A 26783-nucleotide genomic window follows, 5' to 3' on the forward strand; every position below is an offset into this window, starting at 1 on the left:
CTCCTACTGCCTTCTTGGCAGGTTTCACCGGACAGTCTCGAAGAAAGTGCCCTGAGTTTCCGCAATAGAGGCATAATTGCAACTGTTTGCTCCTTTCCCGCTCCTTTTGTGTTAGAGGACCTTTCAGGCCCCCTATTTGCATGGGTTCCCCGGAGTCTACTCCTTTGGAAGGAGTGGGCGGTTTGGAAAATACTCGAGCATCAAACTTGGAACGATCGGCCTTCCTGTTCTGCAGTCTGTGATCTATTTGAACGACTAAGTCTATATAGTCCGAACAATCTTGTGGGGGATTCACTACTTTGGCTAACACATCTTTGAGCTCTCCACGTAGACCTCTATAAAACAGCGTAATCCTTTTGTCCTCAGGCCATTGAGTTTCCACTATTAGTCTATTGAAAGATGCAATATAAGCCAAAAGGTCTTGATTACCCTGTCGCAACGAAAGAAGCTCATTGTCCAAGGCCTGCCCCTGTGAATGTCTTGCGAACAGTTTTTCCATACTAAGCTGAAAGGCTTGAAAATCATGGAGAACCGGATCATCTTGATTAACTAGAGGGATCGACCAGTCTGCCGCATTGCCACTAAGGTACGAAAGTACAAAAGCTACTTTTGCTTGATCAGTTGGAAAGGCTGCTGGCCGGCATAAGAAGTGCAACCGGCACCGATTGATAAATACTGCAAACCTCTTTGGGTCACCAGAAAATCGTTCGGGCGGAGCCAGAGGTACATTCCCAGGTAGGTTGATCTGCACTGGATTCATAGAGGATGTTGAAGGAAGATTTGCCCCTGATGCGGATAACGGGGTCTGTCCGGCTTCTGACTGTAGCACCTGTCTAGCAAGATTGTCTGTTCTCTCCTTGGAAATAATTAGTTCCCTTCTTAGAGCATTCGTTTCCTGACGAGCTGCATGCACTTCTGCCCTTAGTTCCCCAAGTAACCGGGCTAGGGGGTCAGTATCCGAGGTTTCCATAGCGCCTGGGCGAGAGTTTTGAGGTAGGCTTTGCGTTCTGTAACGCTCACCTGATTCTCGCAGAGGCGCCGGTCTTGACAGGGCGACTACCGTATCTTCAAAGGTGATGTGTAGCACCCGGTTGGCTCTTTGGGCTGGACCTCTGTGCACTGTATGCCTGACGTGTAGAGTAAGATGTCTGCAGATAGAAAATATGGGGTTAATGAACTGGGGTTATTGGGGTGTCCCTATCTCTTTCCTCTTCTCCTCTCCTGTAGACCCCCAAAGGTTAACGCTCTCACCTTAGGTAAGTGAATGCCGAGCTCTCCATCTGCCTCGGGGCAGGGTGCTGTAACCAGTTTCTTCACTGGATAGGTAGCGCAGGCCTCTTGACTTCAGAGGACTGCTGTCCGTCGTTTACTGCACGAACGGTAAGTTTCGAGTCATTCAAATGTCTTTAAAGTCTTTAGTAATGATGTCTCTTGTTTTGCAGGGTTCCGGCGATGGCGGATGACGGGCTGAAGTGAGTTAAAGATGGAGCCCGTGTGATGAATAGAAGCGCCTGGAAGCACGTAAGTAAGCGCTTGTTGCCTGCTTCACTGTGCGCTCTAACTGTCTTTTTATTTTGCAGGTACGAGTTCGGAGTGGCTGCAGGGTGCCGGAATACCCACTGGATTAGATGTGGAAAGGAGTAATGGCACGTGAGTATTAAAGTTCCCCAATGTCTTTAAACGCACCTTGTTTTGTCTTTCAGATGCGGGATGCAGCGCCGAAGGCCTCCGGAGCGTGCGAAGAGTTGGTAAACTTTTGTCTTTCAGATGCCGGAATGCAGTGTGAAGACCTCCGGAGCGCACGAAGAGTAGGTAAGCCTTTGCCTTTCAGATGCCGGAAGGCTAACCTGTTCTTTCTTGTCTTTATAGGTGTTGCTGAAGACTGGATTCAGGATGGTAAGCCTTTGCCTTTCAGATGCCGGAATGCTAACCTGTTCTTTCTTGTCTTTATAGGTGTTGCTGAAGACTGGATTCAGGATGTTAAGCCTTTTTCCTTAGGCCCAGGACCGGATGCAGAAGACACGATGAGCGTTCTGCTGCAGAGGTTGCAGAATAACGCAAAGCAAGATTCATCCACCGGGTGTGGTTTAAATAGCCTCCTGTAGTGCTTAGTTGTCTCCTTCCACAGCCACGCCTAAGTAAGAAAAGAGGAGTACAATTCACCTCAAGATTTTGGTCCATTTTGTGCAAGGAGCTGGGAATTCACGGGGCATTATCATCGGGATATCACCCTCAGTCTAATGGACAAACTGAAAGACACAATGCCACCCTGGAAGAATATCTAGGGTGCTTCTGCAGTAAGGAGCAGGACAATTGGGCATCTCTGTTATCTATGGCGGAATTCACGTACAACACCACCGTTCACACTGCTATTGGAATGAGTCAGTTTCAATGCACCTACGGTTATCACCCTGACTCTCTACCGGCAATGCCCTCTGGCGGTAACAAGACACCTGCAGTGGACGAGGTTGTCTCTAGGATCCAACGTATTCATAAATTAGCACTGCAGACTTTGGAGGAAAGTCGTAAGACATACAGGAAGTACGCTGATGCTAAAAGAAGACCTAATCCTCAATGGGGTCCTGGTTCAATGGTCTGGCTATCCACCCGGTATTTACCTCGCTGGGCACGAATGGGCAAGTTCTCACCTAGATACATAGGACCATACAGAGTTGAGGCAAGGATCAATCCCGTTGCCTACAAAAAGAGGGTACATCCGGTCTTTCATTCTTCCCTTCTAAAGGGCCATGTGGAAGATCTTTACCGGAGGCGTATCAGGAAGACACAGGTAACTGTACCAGAGGAATCCCAGGTCGCTAGACTGGTTGATTCTCGTTATCAACGAGGAACCTTACAGTACCTGTTGCATTGGAAGGGATATCCCAGCTCCGAGAGGACCTGGGAGCCCAAGGCTCATATCAGTGCATCAAGGCTGGTTCAGAGATTCCACAGATTGAACCCAAGTAAGCCAGGTGGGTCCGGACATAGAAGGGGGCATACTGTAATGCATCTCCCGTGGAAGATCTGGTGTCGCTGGAGACATACTTAATATGGCGGCTAGGAACGTCTTCAGCGGTCTATGCCTCCTCCAAGATGGCCGCCGGCACGTATTTACGCGTGACGCACCGAGGCTTCGGTGTGTTGTATCTGTTTACTTTGTAAATTCCCCAACACTGTCTCCTAGATCTCGTTCTATTCTTATTATCTTTCTGTATCCTGTATTCCCTTGCAGTTACTCCCTTTTCTCACCGCGGTTCGAGTCTTTGTGGGTTTGTTTCTTGTGGTATTTTTTCCCTGTTAAATTCACTGAGAGGTTAGCCTTAAACTCCTCTGTATCTGTCCCTCCTTGGCAGTTTCTCCCTTTCTGTTCCCTTTTCTGTCTCTGTACTTCCCTTCTCTGTCCTCTATTTCCTGTTTCCCCCCTCAGTACTCTCTCGACTCCCCTTCTTTTCCCTGTACTCCCTCGCTATTCTGAATTCTCAGGATACCCGTCTACCTACCTTAGGGCTCCTCTGTCAAGCCAACCGGACGCCTTCGGGCTCCTCTGTAAAGTCTACTGTTACTTTTAGATTGCAGTTTCGTATCTTCTCTGTTCCTTTCATTGCCGCCGCCTCCGGCGTACGGAGCTGAACTTCTAAATGTACCCCCTTCCTGGGAATTTCGGAACAGAGTGTCAGCTTCCTTCAACTATCTTACCTACAAACTCACTGCCACATTCTGAAGGAAGGACTCCGTCTGAACAGGGTTTTTTCTAGCCTCACGGCTTTTTCCCTGAAATTGGGGGCTGACTCCCGGGAGGCTCCTGGGGCTTGGTTCCCATCCGGTCACGGTGGCATCCGGGAGTCACGTCCGTATTTGCATCAAAAGAAGAGCAAGGAACCTAGGAAGCCTAGACGGAAGGTCTCCACCGGAGATTCAGGTGAGGAGGAGTTGGAAAAAAGGGGTATCAAAGGTTCGAGTTCTCACATTGAGCATACAAAATTAAGCCATGAGTGAAAATGTCCTACATGTTGAATTAAAAGACAGTTAGGGTGGCCTAGGCGTTTCTACTGGTGCACAGACCATACTTGCAGTGTACATACTGGAATACCCTGAAGGTTAGTCTCGGTATAGAAGTCAAGGTCGAAGCGTGGCAAATACATTAACTCCAGGCATAATAGTGTTCCCCTTGGGAGAGTGTTCCTTGATCCTGGGTCATTCAGTGGCCTCATTCAGCCCATGGGTATCGCTGCTCATGCTATAAATCATTTCCTATTCCTTTTTTATAAGTAGGTTTTCTAAATGGACTGTGGTGTCTCCCTTCAGGATTTGAAGCACCGTCCAAGTGAAGTCTTCGAAAATGATGCTGAATGTTTGTTGATTAAATTGGTTTTTAACCACTGAAAGAATATTCCTTTCAGTTCCCCACCATATCAGACCTGTCTCTAGCTCCCCTTCCTTTTGTTCACTGTTAATCCCCCCTCACCCCTTGACCCCCCATACCCCCCTGGGAATAGATTGTTCTATGAGTGCATCCCTGGGATTCCTTCTTTATCTTAGTAGTGAAACTGAAGAGCCAGCCCAAGGAAGACTGGGGACTATATGAGTAGGGGCGAACAAAGTGTCAAAAAGGCGCAGAAGCAAAACCAGAAAGAGCTGGTGTTTAGAATAAGGGTAAAGTCATTATGGATTTGCCTGGCAGTGGGGGAAAAGGGGACTGCAAGGATAGTGAGATGAAACAGAAAGGCAGACACGCAAGTGTACGAAGAGAGGGGTCTGGGGCAAAACAAGATGCAACAAGGAGTTACAGTAACTGAAAGGGAGTAGGCAGAAAAGAAGGAAGGGGCAAAAGATAGAGAGAATGTGGGGTGAGTCGTAGAGGGACTCAGCATGAAAATCATCTTGGGTGAAGTTTCCTCCTCCTTGGCAGTGGGGTGAAAGCTCTGCTAAGAGCGCACCTTTGCAAGCGTTCCTTGGGTGAATTTGCTCTAACCAAACTACCAAAATGTGTAACGAGGCAAGTGGGACCTCACTGAGAGGGACTCCCTCTTTGGGGGCAAGTACTCCCGTTCCTGTAAGGAGCTCCCTAAATCATACCCTATGGTGGCATAAGTGGGAATATCTGGTGCCCAGAACAGTATACAATCGAGAGACTTGGTTGAAGAGAAAACTAAAATATACTGTTACCAGCAAGAAACCAGATCTATCCCTTTAAACATAAATCTCCATTTAACTGATAAGAGGAGACTTGAAGAGGACACGCCGGAGCGAGTTGAGGCAGAGAGACATGTACGCAAGCAGGGGAGGCCCCCTGGTAGCATAACACCTGAGAGAGGAAGAGTGACAGAGCCTGCAACTTTGGAAATTGCTCTCTGAGCGAGAGAAAAGCACTGGACACTCTGTGTCCACACAGAGGGAGAAGATGACAAGCAGACTGTGGTGGCGTGGTCACAACGACTTTGTGGTGGGCCGGGTGCCCACAGAGCAAGGCCAAAACCACTATGCTGCGAAAGTAGCAAACCGTCCGGAGAGCCACAATGTTAATAGCTCACATGTACTGAGAGCATGGAGAGTGGGACACGGGACAATACAGGGCTGTTGAGAAAACAAGCAACCAGAGAGACCCAGAGCGAAGAGAGGCTTGCAGTCGTTCCCCCACAGAATCCAAGGTAACGGGGAGAACGGAAGAACCTGGAAGCCGCCGGGGAATCATTATGGAATAGCACAAACTTGTCTCAGTAGAATTGACAAGACAGACCCATTAAAGTCAATGAATTCGAACTGTAGTAATAAGAGAGCTAATCATGCTAAATCCTAGAAGAGATTTCAGTAAGACTGTGATACAAAACCCTGGGAAAAGGAAAGAGCACTATATACATCAAGAGGCAGAGACTGTAAACTAGAAGGAGAATCTTACGAAGGGAGGTCAAGAAAGGCTCACCAGCGTAAAGATACTCCAAACTAATCACACCAGGACATGGGGAAAATTATAAAGAACAAATTATGATAAAAGCTGGAAAAGATATCAGTAAGACTTAGACAGAAATACCTTGGGAAGAGGTGAAATTACTGCATATGTTAAGAGGTAGAGGCCTGCAAGTGTAAAAGGTAATCCAACTAAACCACCCTAGGAGAAAGGGGGAACTTAGCTATCAAGAAAGCATTTCACAGCTAAGGAAGCATATGCTACCAAAGTACAACATACACTTCATTGTATAGGAAAATGTGAGGGAGACAAAAGGGATTCCTGGAAAACAATCCCTAAAAAGGAGAGAACCTTTTGAAAAGAGTTACAAGATATTATACAGAGGTTGACAAGAGACTGTTTGAAATGAACCTACTAATAAGAAGCTTGAAGCCAAGGAGAAACTCTTGTGAAAAAAGACAATCGGCAGAAGAGAGACATTCTCCTGGCCTTATTTTTGTAGAATAGTGGTAGGGTCAGTTAAGATTAGTTTTTGGACAACCGACATTTTCTGTGTTTTAAGAATTCCTGACGACGGTCGTGCACCTTAGTTATTTATATAGGTAGGTAACACCCACATAACAATAAAGTTAGATATTTACTTATTTAAAAAAACATACAAATAGAAATATCAAAACAGTGTCTGCGTCCTCCTTCTGACCCTCCACAGGCCCATGATATGTAGCATGGTGGAGGCTTACTTTATCTTACCGAAAAAACTAAAAACCACCCTGTTTAACAAATATGACTAACTCAATATCGTTTCCTGCAATCCTCTGTAACTGAGTGCTTGTTTTTTTTGTTTTTTTTCTAACCGGCACCCTACCATGATATTGTACTATGTCGTTGTTTTGTAACCAATGCAACATAGCACTGTGATACTTACGGGTCCTAGGTGCTATCAACAAATGTAATAAATAAATAACCTGAACTCCATGACTTCCATTGAGGTCAGTGTTACAACTTCAGGTTATTTTCCCTAAATCCTGAAGGATTTGACAATGGTGTCCTCTTCCCTGTCGCCTTTCCTTAAGGACTTTGGAAACTTTGATGAGCAAGACCTCCTCGAACATCAAAGGCATCACACCAAAGGGCTTGCCCCTCAAACTGTTAGTTTATGCTGAGTCCATCTTCCTATATATCATGGCCACGTTATCCTCTGTCCCTTTGTGGACGGTGTTTCTTCTCCATGTTCAACCTATAAGACGGGCTGTGCCCAAATAGTCTGCCTAGTATTCACTTCACCTGCAGTATGTTGGGTAAGCTCTATTACCTTATTTGCTATTAACTTGGTATTGCACTCTAGATCAGGGACTTCTAGTCAAAATATTTAACATTCATTTATAGGAAGATCATGGTTTAGTATGTATTCCAGGACAGTACCTTGAATACTGGTAGGGATCACATGATGGGTTCTCACCCTATGACTTCCTTTTTCCTTCACTCCAGTGGACCTTCATCATTAATAAATAGATGGAAATCATCTACATGCGATATTAAAGTTCAGCTATATTTTGCTCTACCACTTGTTTAGCTAGATCTTACCATCAGAACATTTTTAACTCTTTTTCGAGTCTTACCTTGAGAATTAGTCTACAATTCACTATAAGCAAGTATTTCAGGTTAGTTGGCAGCGTGGGGCTACATATGGACTGTTACCTTTCCAATTCCTTGATTTAGGTTTGCTTAGTTGCTATTTAATTAATGTATTTTACAAGCTGAGTTTGATAATACACTGGATTGTTATTCAATTATGTCTCTGGGTTTAGCTTTTACTTGCTGTTTAGACTTTGCACCGATGATGTATTGGATTTATATGTCTCACTGAATATCACTATTTTGTTGTGTCACTTATGAAATGTATAGAAGACTGATAGGCTCTCTTTACATATGCCTTTACAGACTTTTGCTCCTGAAGAAGGGGCCCTTACCCCGAAAAGCATTTGTCATTCTAAGAATGTTTTGCATGATAGACATTAATTTTGTTTCTTAAATTTTCAACTGTTCAGAAGTTAAAAAAAAATATAGATTTTGATTCTTTATGAATTTCTTTGACTGATTTGTTCAGCTTTGATAGTGTGCAGGGTACGGGAGTGTTTCTAGAGTTAGACACTTTTCTCTTGTTCTTTGTATATTTCAGACTCTGTGTCAGAGCCTGTATTCCTCCCTTGCACCCTAAGTGTTTAACAAATATATGCCTTAGTCTTCAGTGTGATTTTCCTCAATCTGGTGTGCTCTTATAGACGTCTGTTCTTTGACTATTTCTCTTGGAGAAGTAGATCTTGGGGGGTAAAGACGCAAAGCCCAATATCTCGTTTGGCCTTAAGACCATCACCAAAAACTGGAAAGATGCACAAATATTGAGACTTTCTGATGGAACACCTTGAGACCACGTTTTTGAGGAGTTCCGCTCCAGGGGTCGGGGTTGGGGGGACTGTGAGGGGAATAAACAGTAACACTTATGATTGCCGTTAGAAAAATACCTATTTGTCGAGGAGCCCTCTGGTTATTGAAGCGTTCACATTTAATGTGAAACTTTGATGATGATCAATTATTTACTGTATGTTATCTTTCTGTTGGTCTATGATAGGAGTGATGACAGCTACATTTTGTTATATCATTTTAATCATTTAAAATGTCTTGGACCTCAGAATGAAAAGTGTAGAAATTGTTTGTGGGTATACATGACTATATTCTGCTCCATTAAACACATTTAACTTGACTCTTGCGGCAAGGACGTATGTTGCCTACTTCTGTAAATTAACATGAAACTCGGTATGGTTTGTAACTGTGCAGTAACATTTGATATGGCTATGAAATCCAGCACTCTTCCTTTCTTTCTAGCTTTCATTCTCTCAAGCTATCTTTTATTCTTCTCCCTCCCTTTTATCATCCACTAGGAAAAGGTGCTGATAATGCCTTGATTTATTATGGTAATCTCATAGCATATTATCTGGCAGGATTGGAATGTACCTTGGGAGGGTTGAGCACATCCGACATATTTGGCTATGAAATAAGTTGTATTTTAAGATTGACATTATTTGCAAAATACAGTCCACTGATGTCTCTTTCCCTGCTGTTCGTTTATTCACATATACTATTTTCTTGTTTTTAAAACTGCCAATTAAATATTTTTACAAAAGAATAAACCTAAAAGAAATGGCGTACAGAGCTTCGGGAACATAGTCTGTTCTCCAACATGGGGTCTTGCATGGATTCACATGCTCTATTCTCCGTCGTCAGTCTGGAAATCGTCAGTGAAAGAAAAAACAGTTTAACTTTCACTTACAAACTGTATTTCTCCTCTAACCAATCACTGTACTCTGGGTCAGACTGCCCACAGCCAATGACTGCCTTCTCATTAAGCCCATCGTCTGGCAGCCATCTTCAGATTTTTCCTGCACGTTCAAGTGTTGGGAGTCCTCGTGGTTTGCAGTATGAGCGATTCTACGTTTTTTGCGCTTTTCTTTTTTGTGAAACGGAGCCTGTGTGCTCTTTCTCTCCATCAGCCGACAAGCCGGGATCTGTTTGTCAGTGAATTTCAGCGCCCCTCAAGGGCAAAAATCATCGAGTTTCGTCGAAGTTTCGTTGTAGTTTCTGGAAGTCCATGAGGTCTACTCATTTGCGGCATTCCGGAAGAGAAGAAGGAGGGAAGCTCCCTTTTCAAGCTCTGCTCCAAATGCGGACTGCAGAGGACAAACCCCTTAAGTGCCTCTACTGTCTTCACCCGGACCACAAAGAAGGAGATTGCGAAATCTACCTTGGGTTCTCCAAGAGAACGATGAAGGATCATCACAGTAGACTGGCGGCATAGATCAGCGCCAAGGCCTCTCCCCGTGCCCCAAGCAGGGACATGTCTCACCCAGGACCGGCCGTTCCAAGGAGAGGCCTTCTAAGTCCTTTCAGGGTGTCCATCCGTGGGGGCCCAAGACAAGGCCAAGCAGGTCCTTTTGATGAGCAGGGCACAATCAACCTCACCATCTGCCTCCATCTCCAGCTTTTGATCCAGCTTCACCTCAAAGAGGAACTCGCCCAACTGCAGGAGGAGTCCAAGAAGCCCATGGTGCAGGAAAAGGTGCAGGAAAAGGTGGCCACCTGCCCAAGAAGGCCCAGGCGGCAAAGGAGAAGTCGTTGTCGACTATTGAGATGGTGACGGCCGCTCTCACGAAGGCCAAAGGGTCTGACCCGGCTAAGGTAGTCCTGACTGCGCCCAGCGTATCCCTACCCCCGAGGCGGGAGGCCTCAGCCTGGGCGGTGGAATAGACACCAGAAAAGAGGAGGCGGTTGCTAAGCCTGAATCCGACCCCTCAGGATGCAAAAAAGGGGGGGGCAGGAGGGCTCAGCGCAGGCCATACTCCAGGACACGGATGTCTCTTCTTCAAATGAGGAGGACCAGGATCCATATACGTAATTCAAGAGGACGCAGAGAACAACGACCGCGTAGGGCCTAGCAGGCCTACCGCTCCGACTCCACCCAGAGGTGTATTGTTGGACATCCTTTTCACCCTGCACACATTGGTGTCGGAAATCCAGAAAAGGATGCCACCGGCAATGGTCCTGGATCAGCCCCCGGCAAAAAAGAGAAAGCGCCATCCAACGCCGCTGCACCAACCTCCACAATGGGCCGCGTGCCCTCCCCGAAGTGAAACGGGTAAGGCCACGGCGACGACAGATGACATTGTCACGACGGGTGGATCGCCGCAGCTGAGGGCATCCCAACCAGATGAGGTGGGATTGTTTCATGCCATAGTTGCCAGAGTGTCTGAGCTCTTCCAGCTGCCGCCCGAGGAGACCATGAAGAAAGTCTTCCTCTACCAGAGGCGCAAGGCCAAGAGGAAGACCATCATGGCGGTGCCCTTCCTGGACGACGTGTGGGAGGACGGCCTGGCCCTGTTGAAGAACCCACCCTCGGCTCCGGCCAAGCGGGATAGGCTGGAGAAAAAGTACTGGGTGCCGCAGTCCGCAACCAAGTGCGTACGGTGTCATGGCCAGAGGCCCCATAACACAAAAACCACACCATCTAGTGATGGGGGCAATGGGTCCCTTGATTCACTTATGTCCCTTTGGGGACCCATAAACGCAGGGGCCCTGGCTGGGCTCAGTCCTGGCGCCTTTGGCGCCAGGCTCATATAGAGATGTGAGCAGGAACACTTTATTTCAGTGCAGGAGTGCTTTTATTTTACAAGAACTTTCTAGGAACTGAAAGCCTTTATTCCAGAGAACATCCTCATGTGCTGACTCATCGGGTGTGGCTCCCTAGGCCTGGCCTGCATGTGCTGACTCATCGGGTGTGGCAGGCAAGCTGAACCTGGTGGGCGTGGCTTCAGAAGCTCAGCTATATAAGCTGCTACATCCTTAAGGCCGCGTGCAACGTGACGCTCACTGCCACTTGGACCAGTTTACTTACCTTTGAAACCAGGCGTTCTCCTGCATACTCACCTCCAGGAAACCGGTGCTTCATCTGCAGACTCATCTCCTGACATCCAGTGATCTTGATCCCGACGCTGCAGCACCGCACTCCGCATCCACTAACTCAGACCCTGTGAAGAAGAAAGACAAGGTTACAACATCCGTCCGAGGGCAGCGCCGCATTTGAACCCTGTGCGCCCCCTAGTTAACAATTTACCAGCTACTGTACCACTGTAGCTTCGTTCCTCATTCCCTCCGGCTGCCGCCTCGAGCTCCTTAGCTTCTGCCAGGCGGCAACATCACCTCCAAGGGAAGAAATCAAAAGAGCAAACATCAAAAGTGGAACGGACAGCAATACAAGACAATGAACTTTACAATACAACAAAACATGAGGAAAGACAAAGGCAAACAGGAACACTTATCTGAAGTATAGTGGCTTAGTTGCAGCAGTAATGGACTACCAAGTGCAAAGGACCAGTGAAGGAACTCGGTCCAGATCATACAAGCGCCCCTGCCAGAAGCAGCAGGACGGAGTGCTAGCCAAAATTAATCAACAGGAGCAATCCTGAGCAGCGTCACCACATAAGCGCAGAGGGCGAAGTCGGACCCGAGCAACCTCACCCCGGGAGGGCTTCAACCGTGCCCCAACGTCTCTGCAGAGACCAGGTGAGCGTAACATATGGTCACAACCGACGCCAAACTCTGTGGTGTTGGTGGCTGCGAGAAAGAGATTGTCTACCCCCTCATCGTCTTCCTCTGGACCTCCGAACAGCGAGGGGAAAAAGTTGGACGCCATGGAGAGAAAGGTAATCTACTCCACGGGATCGACCGTCAAAGCGGCCAACGTGCTGGCAATCCTGGCCAGGTACAACCGGGAACTGTGGTACAAAGTGGCCCCAATCCTGAATTTCCTGCCCGACGACAAGCGGGTGGAGGCGATCTCGCTCCTCCACGAGGGGGGAAGTGGCTTCGGACGATGCCATCACGGTGGCCCAGGACATTGCCGACACAGGATTACGACAGATCTGCCTCCGTCGTCGAGGCTGGCTGAAGGCCACCAATTTCCACCAGGAGGTCCAAATGAGGGTATTGGACATGCCCTTCAATGAGGATAACCTCTTCGGGAAGGCCGTCGTTGAGTCCTTACAGGCCATCAAGACTGATACAGAGACGTCTCGTGCCCTGGGCAGTCTCCAGCAGAATCGCTCTTCCTTTCTTGCCTCCGGCAGAAAGTCAGACACGGACAACTAAGGGTTTTGGTGGAGGCTCCTCGTTGTACCATCAACCCTCCCTGCCCCCGACCCAGGAGGCCTGCAGAGGCCGTTCCAAGGCTTTCGGTGGGGGGGCTGCGCTGTCGTCGCCCCCAAGCTGGCGAGCAGGCACCGAAGCAGGACTGCCGTGAAGTCGGGCCCCCACCCATGAACCCCGTTGGGAGGCTGGCTGGTGAGATTCATCAGCGAGGGGAAGATCTCCACCAACAGATGGGTGCTGGATGCTCTCGCACACAGACATACCCTGGAGTTTCAGCAAAAGTTTCAGCGTATCTCTCTGGTGGCCCGCCAGGAGCAGCACATCCTTCAGCTCCTGCAGGAGTTATGGGCCTTGCTAAGGAAGGAGACGATCGAGCTAGTTCCAAGATGACTCCAGGGCTCCGGAATCTACTCAAGATACTTCTTAGTCAAAAAGACCGGGGGCTGGAAGCCCATTCTAGACCTGCAGCATCTCAACAAGTACCTCAAGTCCCAGAAATTCAGGATGGTCATGCTGCAACATGTGCTGGGCCAACTGGAGGAAGGAGACGACTTGTCATTGCTGCATCTGGAGGATGCTTACTTCCATGACCCCATACAAAGGAAGCATTGAAGGTTCCTGTTCCTGTGATTCGTGGTGCAGGGAAGACACTACCAATTCAAGGCCCTCCCCTTCGGCCTGAAGTTGGTGCCAAGGTGTTCACGAATTGCCTGGCACCAGTGGCGGGCCAACTACGCCTACAGGGGATACACGTTTACCCATACCTCAATGACTGGCCCATCTGGGCCCAGTCAAGGGAAGTGGCCATCGTTCTCACAGAGAGGACCGTCCAGCTGTTGACGGATCTCAGTTTCTCCATAAATTATCCAAAGTCCTGCTTGATACCATCGCAGAACGTGCTGTTCCTACGGGCCAGGCTAGACACAGCCTCCTGACTGGCACCGCCCTCAGATGAGAGGGTAGCCGGCGTGCTAGGGAAAGTGCAACGGCTGTTGTCACTGAAGACTGCCTCAGTGCAGACCATCAAGTCGCTGTTCAGCATGATGTCATCAGGCATCTACTTTGTCTGGCTCTACAGGTTACGGATGCAAACTCTTCAGGAGTTCCTGGACGCTTGCTGGATTCAAGTGTCTGGAAGCTTCACAGACGAGGAGTTCCATCGGGTAATAAGGTGGTGGGGCATGCACTTTAACATCGCCTGGGGTTTTAAAACCCCCCATACCAGGAGACAGTCACCATGTACGCTTCCCTGGAGGGCTGAGCAGCCCACAACAAGGCCTGTGGCTGCTGGAGGAGAACGATCTCCACATCAATATCCTGGAGTTGCGAGCAGTGTTCTGGGCCCTTAAGTCGTTCCTCCTGTCCCTGAAGGGCAAGGCGCTTAGGATCTTCACAGACGACACCACCATGATATTCTACATCAGGAAGCAGGGGGGCAGCCGATCCCCAGCACTCTCCAGAGAGGCGCAGAACTTGTGGCACTGGGCCATCGATCACGAGATGCTACTCATCCCTTTTCACCTGGCAGGAGTAAAGAGCATCATCGCCGACTCCCTCAGCAGGGAGTTGCGCTCCTGCCACGAGTGGGAACCTCGGCAGGATCAAGTGGACCGCATCTTCTTCAAGTGGGGCAGGCCCCAGATAGATCTATTTGCGACAAACACCAAATGCCAGAAATTTGCACCAGGTGAGGAGCATAGGGGACGCATTTGTCCCGTGGGAAGTGCATTCCTGCCGTTGCCTCTCATGCTGCGAGTCATCAATCAACTCACAGTGCAGATGCTGGATGATACTTGTCGCCCCGGTGTGGCTGAGGCAGATTTGGTACCCAGACCTTCTCAGCCTGTCAGCGTTGCCTCTGGTCAAGCTACCAGTTGTCGCAGATCTGCTCACCAGAGAAGGAGGTGCACTCCTGCATCACAAACCAGGATTGCTGAACCTGAAGACATGGCTCCTGCAGCGCTACAGTTTGGAGGATTCGAGTTAGTTGCTGGGGGACGGCAGGGAGTTACTTGCCAAGGCCAGAGTGTCATCGACTCTTGAGTGCTACAGGTACAAGTGGAAGCATTTCGCTACATGGTGCCAGTCTCAGAAAAGATCAGCCTTCTAAGGGTTATGGGCTGCCGATTCTTCCATACTTGTCTTTGGCCAAGGCAGGGCTGGCGCACACCTCTATCAAGGTGCACCTACCAGCTATCTCCCGCTACACCATGTCTCCAGGAAGGTCTTCTCTGTGGTCCCATCGTCTCGGCAAGGAGTTCCTCAAAGGACTGTTTCGATCTTTCCCGCCAGTGAAGGCTCCTGCTCCGGCGCGGGAACTCAACGTGGTGCTGACAAGGCTCATGGGGCGCCCCTTCGAGTATATGCATCAGGCTCCTCTCAAGTTTCTCTCATGGAAAACGGATTTCCTTGTGGCCCTCATTTCTGCCAGGAGGGTGGGTGAGATGCAGGCCCGATCCTACACTAATCGAGGGTGGTGCCACAGACGCACCCCTCCTTCATGCCAAAAGTTCTGTCGGTATTCCACCTCAACAAGCTTTTGCTGTTGCCTGTGTTCTTTCCAAAACCTTTGTCACCGTCTGAAAGGACATTGCACTTGCTGGATGTTGCTTGTGCTCTGAAGTTCTAAGTAGCACGCATGAAGAGTTTTCGGAAAACATCTCAACTGTTCATGAACCTTGGTCCTGTGAACCATGGGAAGGCCTTGTTCAACACTGCCTGGCTGTCCAAGAGCCCATTCCACTAGAGCGATTGCTGCAACAACGGCGTTCCTGTCTGGTGTGCCTGTGCCGGAAATCTGCAGGGCTGCTACATGGAGGTCCATGCCCACCTTGACGAGATTCTACTGCATAGACAGGGATTCCAGAAAGGAGTCCAGAATCAGCCAAGCAGTGCTATGTAACCTGTTTACTTGAAGGCGAGCCTGTTCCGGAGGTATGAGTAATTGTTTCTATTGAGCCTTGCCACCTCCCTTGGTTGTGTAATGTTGTACTGATATGTATTCTTTATTCATGAGCATGTGAATCTATGCCAGACCCATGCTGCAGAACAATAGTTACAGGTACGTAACTTGTTCCTTCTCCATAGATGGTGCATGCCAGGCCAGACCACCTGTCACAATTAACGGAGTCCCAGTGGTCTCGGCCTAGCTTCCTTGTCTCTTCGTTTCACACCTCCTCCAGCTCTCAGAAAGGTTCCTGAATCTCTTTCAGGAGCCTGATCCTCCACACTTCACAGAAAGGGTGCATTTTTCTGCCCTCTAGCATCCTTGAAATTGAGAGCTTGGTACCTAAAATGTTAACCTGCATCCATTTGGGAATATCAGATGAGAATCTTTCTTTCCTGCCGCAAGGAAAGAATCGACTTGAAAGCTGCACAAAGGGAAGGTGGCTTCACTTTTGCTACTTGGCTACTGTCTAGATTAACCCTGGCGTAGGGATTCTCCTTTTTCTGTAAGCTCTTTCGACTGTTGCTGCATACCTTAACTCTCATGAGGATTTCTTTTCCTTGAAAAACTAGGCAATGAATGCCACTTGATGGCCTCCTTAATCTTTGCCTTCCTTTGAGAGTCTACGTCTCAAAGGGATTTTATTCTTGTTCTATTCTCTATAATGCGCAAGCTTTGCGATGGCTTCATTGTCCTGAAATGCTTATTTTCTTGTGACAATGACATTGCCTCAATTCGTGAACTACAGGTATACTCTTTAACTGAACCTTACGTTGTATTCCATAGGTACTCTAGTCAGGAATTATGGATGAAGGAAGACTGCACAATCTTCGAGAGACAATCTGTCCAGTTTTTCATCCCAGATTCCATACTCGGTTTAGGAGATGCTGCAAAGCCTGGATGTTCGAAGGCAATATCATTTAACCCCCGGAGAATAACCTTTCTAGACTTTGTCGTTTTCCCACTCATGTTTACCTTCTCGCTGTTAATAAAGCAGCTAGCACTGCCATAGTTAGATGGATTGCCGCCTGCATATCTACTTCCTAAGAGCTGTGAGGTATTCCAGTGCCTCCAAGACGTCATGCACAATGCACTCCAGCAAGGGCATTCTCTACTGTGCTTTATAGACCTCAGCCTGTGTCTGATAGTTAAAGGTCATTGACATTGGCCACCCTTCGTGCTTTTTGCTAGAATTATTCTTTGGATGCTTATAATTGTTCTTTTATAAGGGGCTTAATATCAGAGACCAGTTTCCAAACGCGAGTCCAGGATTCTAACCTGTGTTGCTATGCGTTGTCTTGCTTCCAATACAAACGCATTGCCCCTGAGCTATCCTCCCAGCCTGCTTTCTCCAGAAGGGGGGATGCATCTATCGGCAAGGAGTTCTGTGCAACGTGTTCTTTTGAAACCAGTCCGCATATTCTTCTGTCCCCCTTCCAAGGTATAGAATCAATTTAGTCTGTTTGCAAAACAAGTTGGGAAAGAGCAGGTGCAGGATGATGAGAAAGGAAAACGTGCCTTTATGATTCATTCCAGTTCTTAGACCTTGCACTCTTTCCTTAACAACACTCTGCCATCAGTCTCGCTGACCATATACTGCAATCCAGTCTCACATGCTCTAGGGTGACATCCTTAGGGTACAACGGGTAACTATTCCATGCAAGGTCCCTGTGCTATTAATAGGAGTCTACAAGTGTGGCCTATTTGAAAAGCTTTAAAGTGATACCACATATTTTAGAAATTATCCATGGTTTGCCCTGTGATGTGGTCGTATGACAATGTTTTGAAGTAGGGAGAGCCAGGACGAAGTAACCAAAGGCACAATGTTACTCACTTGCTGGTTTCATGTTTTAATTCTGTAAAAAGCATCACATTGGCTCTTCTAACTGTTTGATGCAATTTATTGTGGTAAAATGATGCATAGCTTCAGTGTGGCACTATATTGTTTTTCATGTTGATGCTTACTGTTTCTTTTATCTTTCTAGGAAAAGAGAACTCTACCAGAACACTATGAACATTTTGGAATCGGTTCACTTAAAGTGGGAGCTCTTTCAGAGCTGGACAGATTTTTCCAGATTACATCTTTCAAACAAACTTGCAATTTTCGGCATTGGTTTTAACACACGGTGGAAAGAAGATATTAGATATCATTATGCTGAAATAAGTTCCCAGGTACCACTTGGTAAACGACTCAGAGAGTATTTCAATCCAGAGAAACCAGAAGGGCGAATCATCATGACCAGAGTACAGAAAATGAACTGGAAAAACGTATATTACAAGTTTTTAGAGATCACTATTAGTGAAGCAAGGTGCTTGGAGCTGCACATGGAATTTTGCTGGATACCCATAGCACACTCTAAGCCAATTGGAGGTAATATTGTTCAATATTTGTTACCAGGTGGCATTCCAAAAAGTCCTGGTCTTTATGCCATTGGTTATCAAGACATATATGACAAACCAACTCCGACTCCTCCAGAAAATGATGTTCAGGATCTAACGAATGAGAGCAAAGGGGCGGATTCAGAGAATTTGTCCGCACAAACCCCAAAAAGACCATCTCTCTCAAGCAAAATCACATACTGCTATCTTGGGATTGCAGAAGGCCGAACTCTCCAGCAGTGCTTGTTTTTACATTTTCAATCTACAGTGAAATGCCACAGTAAAGAATGGGCTGGCATCAACGGATTTTTAGCGCAGAACTGTGTAGTGGAACCAGGAGTGTCTCCCAAAACGATGTACATTAAATTTGTTGAAGTGGAAAGGGACTTTCTTTCAGCAGGGTCTTTAGTGGAGTGTCTGGAAAAAGCCATTGGATACCCTTTAAAGTTTAATAACTAAATATTGTCCTTCATAAGGATTAGTACTGCAGACTAAGCTTTCAGTCATGTTGGATGTTCTTGGACTTTTTGAGGATATTTAAAAAGCCTGCCTTTTCACAAAGGCAAATAACCTAAAATGTGAACATTTATTTCAAACATGCTTACAAATAATGCAATTGTCCAGGGCAAGTGAAAATGGACAACTTGTATTGGAGCAAATGGTGTTTTTATACAAAAAAATGCAAAATACAAAAAGGCAAGTGTGGAGCCCTGGTATAAATTGCTGTAAGTACATTCCACATTGGACATAGCTTATACTTTCAGTTTCGAAGTGATACTGTATTTTATTTTTTTTCACATTTTTACATGCGTCTCTATATATAATATATATACCCATACGTGTTATATCGGGTCTGAATAAAGCGATGTATGATCACAAATTTAACTTTGAGGCACATTAAAAGGAAAATTATTTTCAAATGCCACATTTAGCTACTATTTGTATATAATTTATGTATTCACTTTTTTAACTATAAGGTGTTTTACTATTTCCAACCAGTGTTGCCTGCAAATATTTTTGTTTGTGATGTACTGTACCCCATTTTATTAGCTGTTGCCATATCTTTTTTTTTTTTTTACATTAAAACAATTATTGGCCTACGAGTATTTTAGTTTCCTCTTCGTGACATTAAATACATGACCTGAAAGATGGAAGCATGTTTGACTCTGGCTTCACAGTAGAATATGCTAATTCAAAAAAGTACAGAAAAGCGTCCACACTTTATTTTGTTCTTATAAAAGAAAAGTCACGTGATCAGGAACTGCTGGCTTATTGATTTTTTTTAAGTATTTTTTTACAGAATCTTTTGGAAGTTGACATAAAATGAATGTGTCAGTGCTAATAAAATATAGGCATCCGCTTGTCAAAATGTTTATTTTTATTTTTCAACATGCTTTATAGTGGATGAAATACTTTACTATTTGTAAAAACATGACATGTGAAATGCAACAAATGTGAAGGTGATTTGTTCTTCCTTATGTGAACATCTCAGTGTTTGTCTTGATGGCTTTTGCATATACTACTTTTATCTTATGAGTTGGTTACATGTGTGTCTCCACCACCTTTCCCATTTTTCTTTAATTTATACTCTACCTCCTATTATGCCTTAAATGTTTAATTATTTTATCTGGAATCTATTTCTGAAGTGTTAAAATAATAAAATATCTTCCTATTTAGGGATTTCTGCAACTCCCCACCGACCCATGGTTAAAGAAATGTTAAGCATTAAAGCATTAACTTGCCACGAACCATGGCACTTTCTCAGACACTGACCAGGTTATTTTCTTTGTCACACCTCCGAGATAGCACTTATCATCCTTCAGTCGTCCGTTTTCTCGGACCATGCTTTATGTACAGGAATTTCAAACTTTACCATAACCAGAATTGAATGAATGCATGAACGAATGCCCTAATTATCTCGGGTCACTCTTGCTCACATCATTTATAACATTAAAAAGTGTAGAAGGACTGGCTGCTTATGTGTTCCGCTGCCACCTTGAAGCTTCTTAAAGGTATCCAGTGATGATATCGCTGTTAATAAAATCCAGGGTGACTCAGTATTTATTTTAAAGCTCCTGTCCCAGCACTTTCCCTAAATATTCTAGGACTGAAGTTTGTTTATATAATTGCACCATTCCTAAAATCTGTTGGGGAGGTTGTTTTATGCCTTTAAAAAATATTGAGTCACCCTCAATGTTTTTTCCAGCAATAACATCACATATAACCCTTTTAAAAGGTAAGTAAACATTTCTGTACATATTTGCTGAATGTAATTCTCAAACTGTGGGATCTGACAGAATCCTGACAACAGACCAACAAAGAATGCAATTTCATCCATGCACCCAAGCATTTGTGTTGACTTGAAAGGCTACCTAACATTCATACCTAAAACAAATGCTTGTGAATGGGCCAGCTTAGCAGTCTCATTAATGACAGTATATATTGCCATGAGTCTTAACTCTTTCCTCTTGGCTGTTGTCCACCTTCAGTGTACAGTTTGGCACAGTTTACCATCCAGCCCATTGCACTTAGGTAGCTTGTATTCTAATGCTCAGTGACCAACTGAAAAGATTGATGAATTTGAACACAGGTGTGACGAATCAACTTCCAGGGCACCAGTGTTGCAGTTGTGAATATCGGTTTCTAAACCACCAATCAGTGCCACACCTCTAGTATACCAGAAGGGATACAAAGAGATTGGACACACAAGCAAATTATAAACCCCCTTGTCCAATGTTGGTAATGATGTGGGAACGGCAGGCTTATTTCCGAAAGGTCATAGGCTGTTGGTTAGTTGCAACACTGCAAAAATACAATTACCCAATGATAAATGTGACTGTCTAGTCAAGGTTGTGTATAATGATCTACTTTATTATTATGACAAGAGACAGTTCTAGCACACTACAAAATACAATCCACCCTGTTTGGAATGCAGAGGACAGACAGTTTTAAAGAAGGAAAAGGGATGCACTCTGGATACTGACAGGAGGGAAGTCGGTATTGTAAATAATCGCGACATATCAAGGATACTTGGTTTCAACACAACAGGAGCAATGGGTCATACAATGTCACTAGGTCCCTTCTGAGAAGGTCCAGGGGGAAAGAACGAAAGTGTACCGTGTGCTTGTAGGTGTTCTTGGTGCTCGGCAGGGTCAAGCTGGTTTTAGGGCTCTTTGCAGTTTCTGCAACAGAGTGCTAGATGGAAGACAGCTGCGGGTATCAAGCAGCAGGCAGTTTGGCGAGCTAAGCTGGGCGGATGGCTGCAGGCTGTCCTCGATGGTGGGTCTGAGTCAGGAATCATCTCATTTTTGTTCGGCAGCTCTGAAGCACTGGTCGAAGCGTCTCAGGTGGTTTATCGACTGCGGCGTAACAGCCAGCAGTGCAGTTGGTTGCAGCTCGATGGGCTCGAAAATGTCTTAAGGAGGACGTTGGTTGATGCTTGTCGATGCACTCCTAGCATCTTCACTGGACTCTTGTTGTTGTTTAAGGCGGACAGCCCAAAGCTAAGGAGTGTTGCAGGCAGCTCTCTTGTCCTTGGTTTGGTTCAGAGGCTCTGGCACTTCCGACCTAGGAAGCTGGCTGCAAAACCTAGCAGTGCATGCTGTATGCTGTCTGGGTACCGGTTCTGGAGCTGCTGGAGGGTGCTCTGGATTCAGTAGCTCCGTCTGTTCCCTGGGAGATGTTTTGGGGTGGGATCTTACTTCCCTCTTGGAGGTCCTGGCCTTCCTTCACTGGCGGAAGATGTAAGGCAGACTGTACCTTCAGCCAGGGTCCATTGATGAGTTCTTCTTGCTACTCATTGCAAAGTCTTCAGATGATCTACCAAAAGACGGGCTCACCCCTTTTTTAAAGCCAATTGGACCAAAGGAATTGGTGTAGGCGAAGCCTACTTTAATGAACCAATCTTGGGTCCCCACCATCAATTTCCTGTATGCGTGAGGTCATAACCACAGGGCTTTGCAACAGAAAAGGTAATGGGATTAAAACATGTAGTACTAAGTCCCAACCATCTTCCTGTCTGTTGTGGATCAAAGGGTCCCTTTGGTTAATGAAGGTCTCTGTGGTTCCCGATTAAAGCGCAGGTCTCCCTTGAAGCTGCGGTGAGACCAGACGTTCTGGCTCCATCAAACCACATACTGGTACCTTCTGATTGGGGTACCCCTGCGGGGATGACTACTATTAACACGCAGTCCCAGACATGACATTTCACTGTCAATCGATACGGAGGGTAGGAGTTGGCTTCAGGTTGAGACAGTGCGTATGAAAGGGTGTTGGGGTTTGCGGTCTCCTTTGTTAGCCTCTGCAGCCAGGCCCCATCTAGGCCTGTTTGAATTAAACTTTGATTAGTATGCAAATACTGCCACCAGCTACAACGCTCAACAAAAGAACAGCACAGATCCATGGAGCCTTTGTTAAATTAGGCTGACCACAGCAGGGGGAAGTGTTGGCCCTCCCCCCTTCTGGAGATGCATTGTGTACTCACCTGTCAGATACCAATTAAATATGAGAGGGGCACTGCACCTGTAGGCTGTGTCCACACAGAGTACACAAGTCTATGCGTATGTCAGGCGGTGAGCATAGGAAAATGTGTGCAGATTAACCCCACACATTTTCCAGAGGGTGATCTACCATCATTCAATTTCATATGACATTTCAAAAAGGCCTGTGCGAGCGCACACCCACCGTGCGGATGGTCGAATTCCTCACATCATGCTTTCGGGGAAACCCAGAGATTCACTTTTAGGATTTTAATAACGGCGTTTGCCAATCCGATTTACAACAGATAATTTGGGTACTGCATTTTGAAATGAGGCAAACATGTAACTATGATCGCACACAATGCATACTGAAGTAGAAGTTATACTAAATCAGATGCAAAATAAACGTTTAATGTGTCTCCATTGTCTGGTCAGGTTAATTAGTTATTTGTTTTAGTACTTTATCTGGAGCTTTAACTATTAAACATGTAGTTGAATAACCACTCCTCAGACTTAACTTTGAAAACACTCATTTGTTTTCATCATTTATATCATTATTGCTTCAGGATGAAAAACCTAGCACACACAATTTTGTACATGTCAGACAATGTATTCTGCTTCTTGTGGTGTCAAGTTGGAAGACAATATAGATTAGGGGTTCCCACTTAAGATTTGCTTACTATCTAAATGAGCCTAATCGTGTATTTTACCTTCATAATTATTTGGGTGAGTGTTCTGTGATGTTTCAAATTCAACACAATATGCATGGAGAAAAGCAGAATTTCTGTTACAATTATTCAGGAGCTAGAGGCTCACTTTTACTTTCTGGACTATTATTGTGAAAGCACAATTAAAGAATGTTACATTGAACATTTGTTTTCTTGATGGGACCAAGCCATAACACATTTGCAACATTATTGTATCTTCTGCATTGATTATTTCCTGTAGGCATGCTTGAGTTGTGTTGAAAAAGAAAGGTTGAATGTCACTTCGTTGGTCCTAAGAAAATGAAAGACTGAGTTGAAGAGTTTGGCTTGGTTGCCTGTGTTTCTGTGCAGAGGGGACATGGCTTAGCAGTTTGAGCTGGGCTGCTACCATTGGTGGCAGTACCTGACTGATTTGTATATGGCTGGACCCCCTTTGCAGTGGCACAGATGGCCTGAAAAAAGATGATGTGGAAGGTTGCCCATCCATAGCAGTGGTTCAGATTTATTCAAAACCTTCCATCCATCACTTTTTTTGTTGTAGAAGAGTTTGGCTATGAGTAGTAGAAGGGCCCCCTTTTGCACAATGTTAAATTTTGACAGTTGGACAGGCCCCCTGCTTCCAGTGTTAGTCCTGCCCTCTTTTGAAGTGCTTTGATATAAACTTTATTTAAATTGGATATAAAAAGGATATAAGAAATGTTTGTATCGATTTTATATCAAACGTATATTGGCTATAAAGTGCTTTATAATTCATATCAGTTTTTATATAAAGTGAATATACATTGTATATAAAATCTATGTATAGATGAGAGCAGTGCTCGCTGATGTTGTGCGATCGAGCGGCGAGAGAGAATTGAGCTCTGAAGACAGAGACTGTGAATCTAGGGCTTCACAGAGTGACAGTGACATCATCACAGAGAGGTTACGCCCCATGGTAATAGGAAGCGCATGTACATTTTAAATCAAATTGATAAGCCCCCCCAAAGTTGATAGCAATTGTATTGAACCCCGATAATTTTTATATAAACTTTATATGAAGCGGAAAATATCAAGCAGTTTCGATATCTTTTTAATATAAAAATGTATATGAAAATAGCATGTTTTGGGGTTAAATACATTTATATAAAAATCAATATTAAAAATCATTTTTGGTATGGAATTTTATATACAACATATTAAAAATAACATTTTACAAAATATAAAAAATCGAATTTTTCGATACAGAAATGTAGATACAAATTAGCATTTTTTATATAAAATATTCATTTACATTTTTTATATTAACTTCCCCACAAATGTTGACATAAACATTTGTTAATATCAATTTTGATATAAACATGTACACCAATCTTATATGAACTGGCTTTGATACAGTCTCTAAATAATGAAACACAATTTACTTTATAAGTCAAATGTGTTTCTAAGGGGTCTACAGCATAACATGCATCGCATACATGTGTCCCTCTGCGACCTACCAGAGAACTGTGACTGAACACTGCAGGGGCTTTATATTACGGCAAGGACTGGGGAATCCTAGGATTGTGGTGACTCCGACAGCTATTCTAGCTGTAACAGCAGAAAACACTGATGGGCTTTATATTTAGAGCACTAGAATCCAGGGTGTTTGTGCCAGCTGTATAAACAACCGTCCATGTAAATACACATGAACAATGTTATTGTTAAAGGATATTTGTACTGCGCACTATCACCACCGGAGTGGTCCCCTGCCGCTCTGGCGGCTCTGAAAAAAGGGAGGAGCAGTGGGTTAGTAGGAATAAGCTGGAAAAGTGCAAGAGAGCGGTGATGCGCTGTTGGTGGCGGCAGCCCGGAAGTCCGTTGGCTGGGCTTGGGGTGTTTTACGGTCGGTAGTCATCATGTGCTGTTTGTGCGAGTCTGTGTTGTTTGTTGTCACAATGTAGTGAAGTTTGTGCAGATTGCTCTGTTGTAGGCTTGTGGTTGTGTTTGGTTAGAGTTTGAGAGGTGCATGCAGAGGGGTGAAATTGTTAGTGGATTAGTTAATTGGCATTGCTGTCTGGAAGCAAGGTATTAAACTTCTGTATTCTATCCAGGTGAGGTGCGCAAGCATCTCTGCGTCTCTGTCCAGATCTGGGGCCGTCCGACACACAGTCACTTTCACACATGGCATCCACTCACATTCATAACCTTACCCAGGTTCGGCACCGGCCACCTATGTGACAGCTGTCTATGTGGGGCAGGCATGCGTTTGTGCGTCCCTTCAAATATGGCCTAGAGAGCATGCCCAACCCAGTCGGTGCGCGGCATTGGTCAGCCAAGGCTATTCCATCCATATGTGGCAGCTGGTCGGCATATATCATCTTATTCAGTTGCTCATGCACGCTACCGCTTCCAGCCCCTTCGAAATGTGGCACATGCCAACGCTTGCAATAGCGTCCCGGGGCGGCTCCTGCCTTCATTCACAACTCCATCTGGTCAATGCCCATGTCAATGTCCACAACTTCGTTCAAGTGTGACAAGTGCCAACATTCACACAACTCTATACAAGTATGATACCTGGTAGCAATTATGGAGCAGGTGAGGTTGTTGGTTGGAGTTGGCTAGGGATGCTGATTCTGTCCTCCTGGGTGTCGCTTGTGTCCTATTCAGCTTAGCATCATTTCTCTTACAGTAGTAAGAGTTTCTTTAGTCGGTTCCGGATGTTGTCAGTGTCATCCTACATTTTGTCATCCTTTTCTTTGTGTTTCTTGTTTGGTTGTTTTGCTTTTTCAGTTTGGATCTGTGATGTTGAAGAGCCAGGTTTTTAGTAATTTTCTTAATTGTAGGTGGTCTTTGGTGTTTCTTATTTCTTTCGGGATGTTGTTCCAGGTTTTTGCAGCTAAGTGGGAGATGGAGACGCACCCAACTTTTTTCTTGAGGTATGGTTTTTATTGCAGGCAGATTTTGTTGCTTGATTTGAGGAGTCTCGTTGGCTTGTAGATTGTTTTCTTTTGTAGGAATTCAGCTCTTTGTCCGCTGATGTTATGCACCTTGTCTTGAAGGTGATACAATGTTTAGCTGGGAGCCAATGCAGGGTTTTTAGGGCTGGGGTGGTGTGGTCTCTTCTGGACAGTTTGAGGAGTAGTCTGGCTGCTGTGTTCTGGATCCGTTGTAGATTCTTCAGGAGGTATTCTGGTATCACGAGATAGAGGCTGTTAGCATAGTCAATTCTTGACATGATGAGGGCGACGATTGCGAGTGTTTTGTGGGTGAAGGAGAGGAAAGGTGAGATTCTTCTTGCCGTGTGAAGGAGGAAGAAGCATTTCTTGACTATTGCATTTATTTGAGGTTCTAGGTTAGGGCGTTGTCCATCGGGACTCCCAGATTTTTTACTCCCATAGATGGTGTTGGTGTGGTTCCCCTTTCCGTTGGCCATGGAATGTAGGTGGTGTTCTCTTGGTTTTTGGATATAATCATGATTTCTGTCTTACCTGGGTTGATTTTCAAGTTGTTGGCATTCATCCAGTTAAAGACTTCTTTTAGACTCTCGATTAGGGTTGAGTGATCAGCTTGAGTGTCTTCGATTTTTTTTTGATGATTTGAGTGTCATCTGCATAGTTGTAGCATGTAATTTTGTGAAGATTCTGATTACTGGAGTCTGGTAAAGGTTGAAGTACAATGGTGATAGTGAGGATCCTTGTGGTACTCCACAG

The 26783-nt window shown here is 45.4% G+C and overlaps 1 protein-coding gene across 5 annotated transcripts in view; it reads left to right on the plus strand.

The window, feature by feature from the left end:
- The window catches only part of MSANTD2 (Myb/SANT DNA binding domain containing 2), a 257973-nt gene that overhangs the window by 222848 nt on the left and 8342 nt on the right, over nucleotides 1–26783 (plus strand). For 3 of the 5 annotated variants that reach the window (XM_069614530.1, XM_069614531.1, XM_069614532.1), the window contains one exon: nucleotides 17537–19299. The exons of 1 other annotated variant lie outside the window; for it this stretch is intronic. In XM_069614530.1, coding sequence (XP_069470631.1) covers nucleotides 17537–18389 — 853 coding nt within the window. In that variant the 3' untranslated portion in view covers nucleotides 18390–19299. Of the gene's footprint in view, nucleotides 1–17536; nucleotides 19300–26783 lie in introns of those variants that run through there. One more of the 5 variants, XM_069614533.1, reaches the window with a different exon arrangement.

This window comes from Ambystoma mexicanum, chromosome 9, assembly GCF_040938575.1.
Source record: "Ambystoma mexicanum isolate Mex_15411 chromosome 9, UKY_AmexF1_1, whole genome shotgun sequence".
Classification (NCBI taxonomy): domain Eukaryota; kingdom Metazoa; phylum Chordata; class Amphibia; order Caudata; family Ambystomatidae; genus Ambystoma; species Ambystoma mexicanum.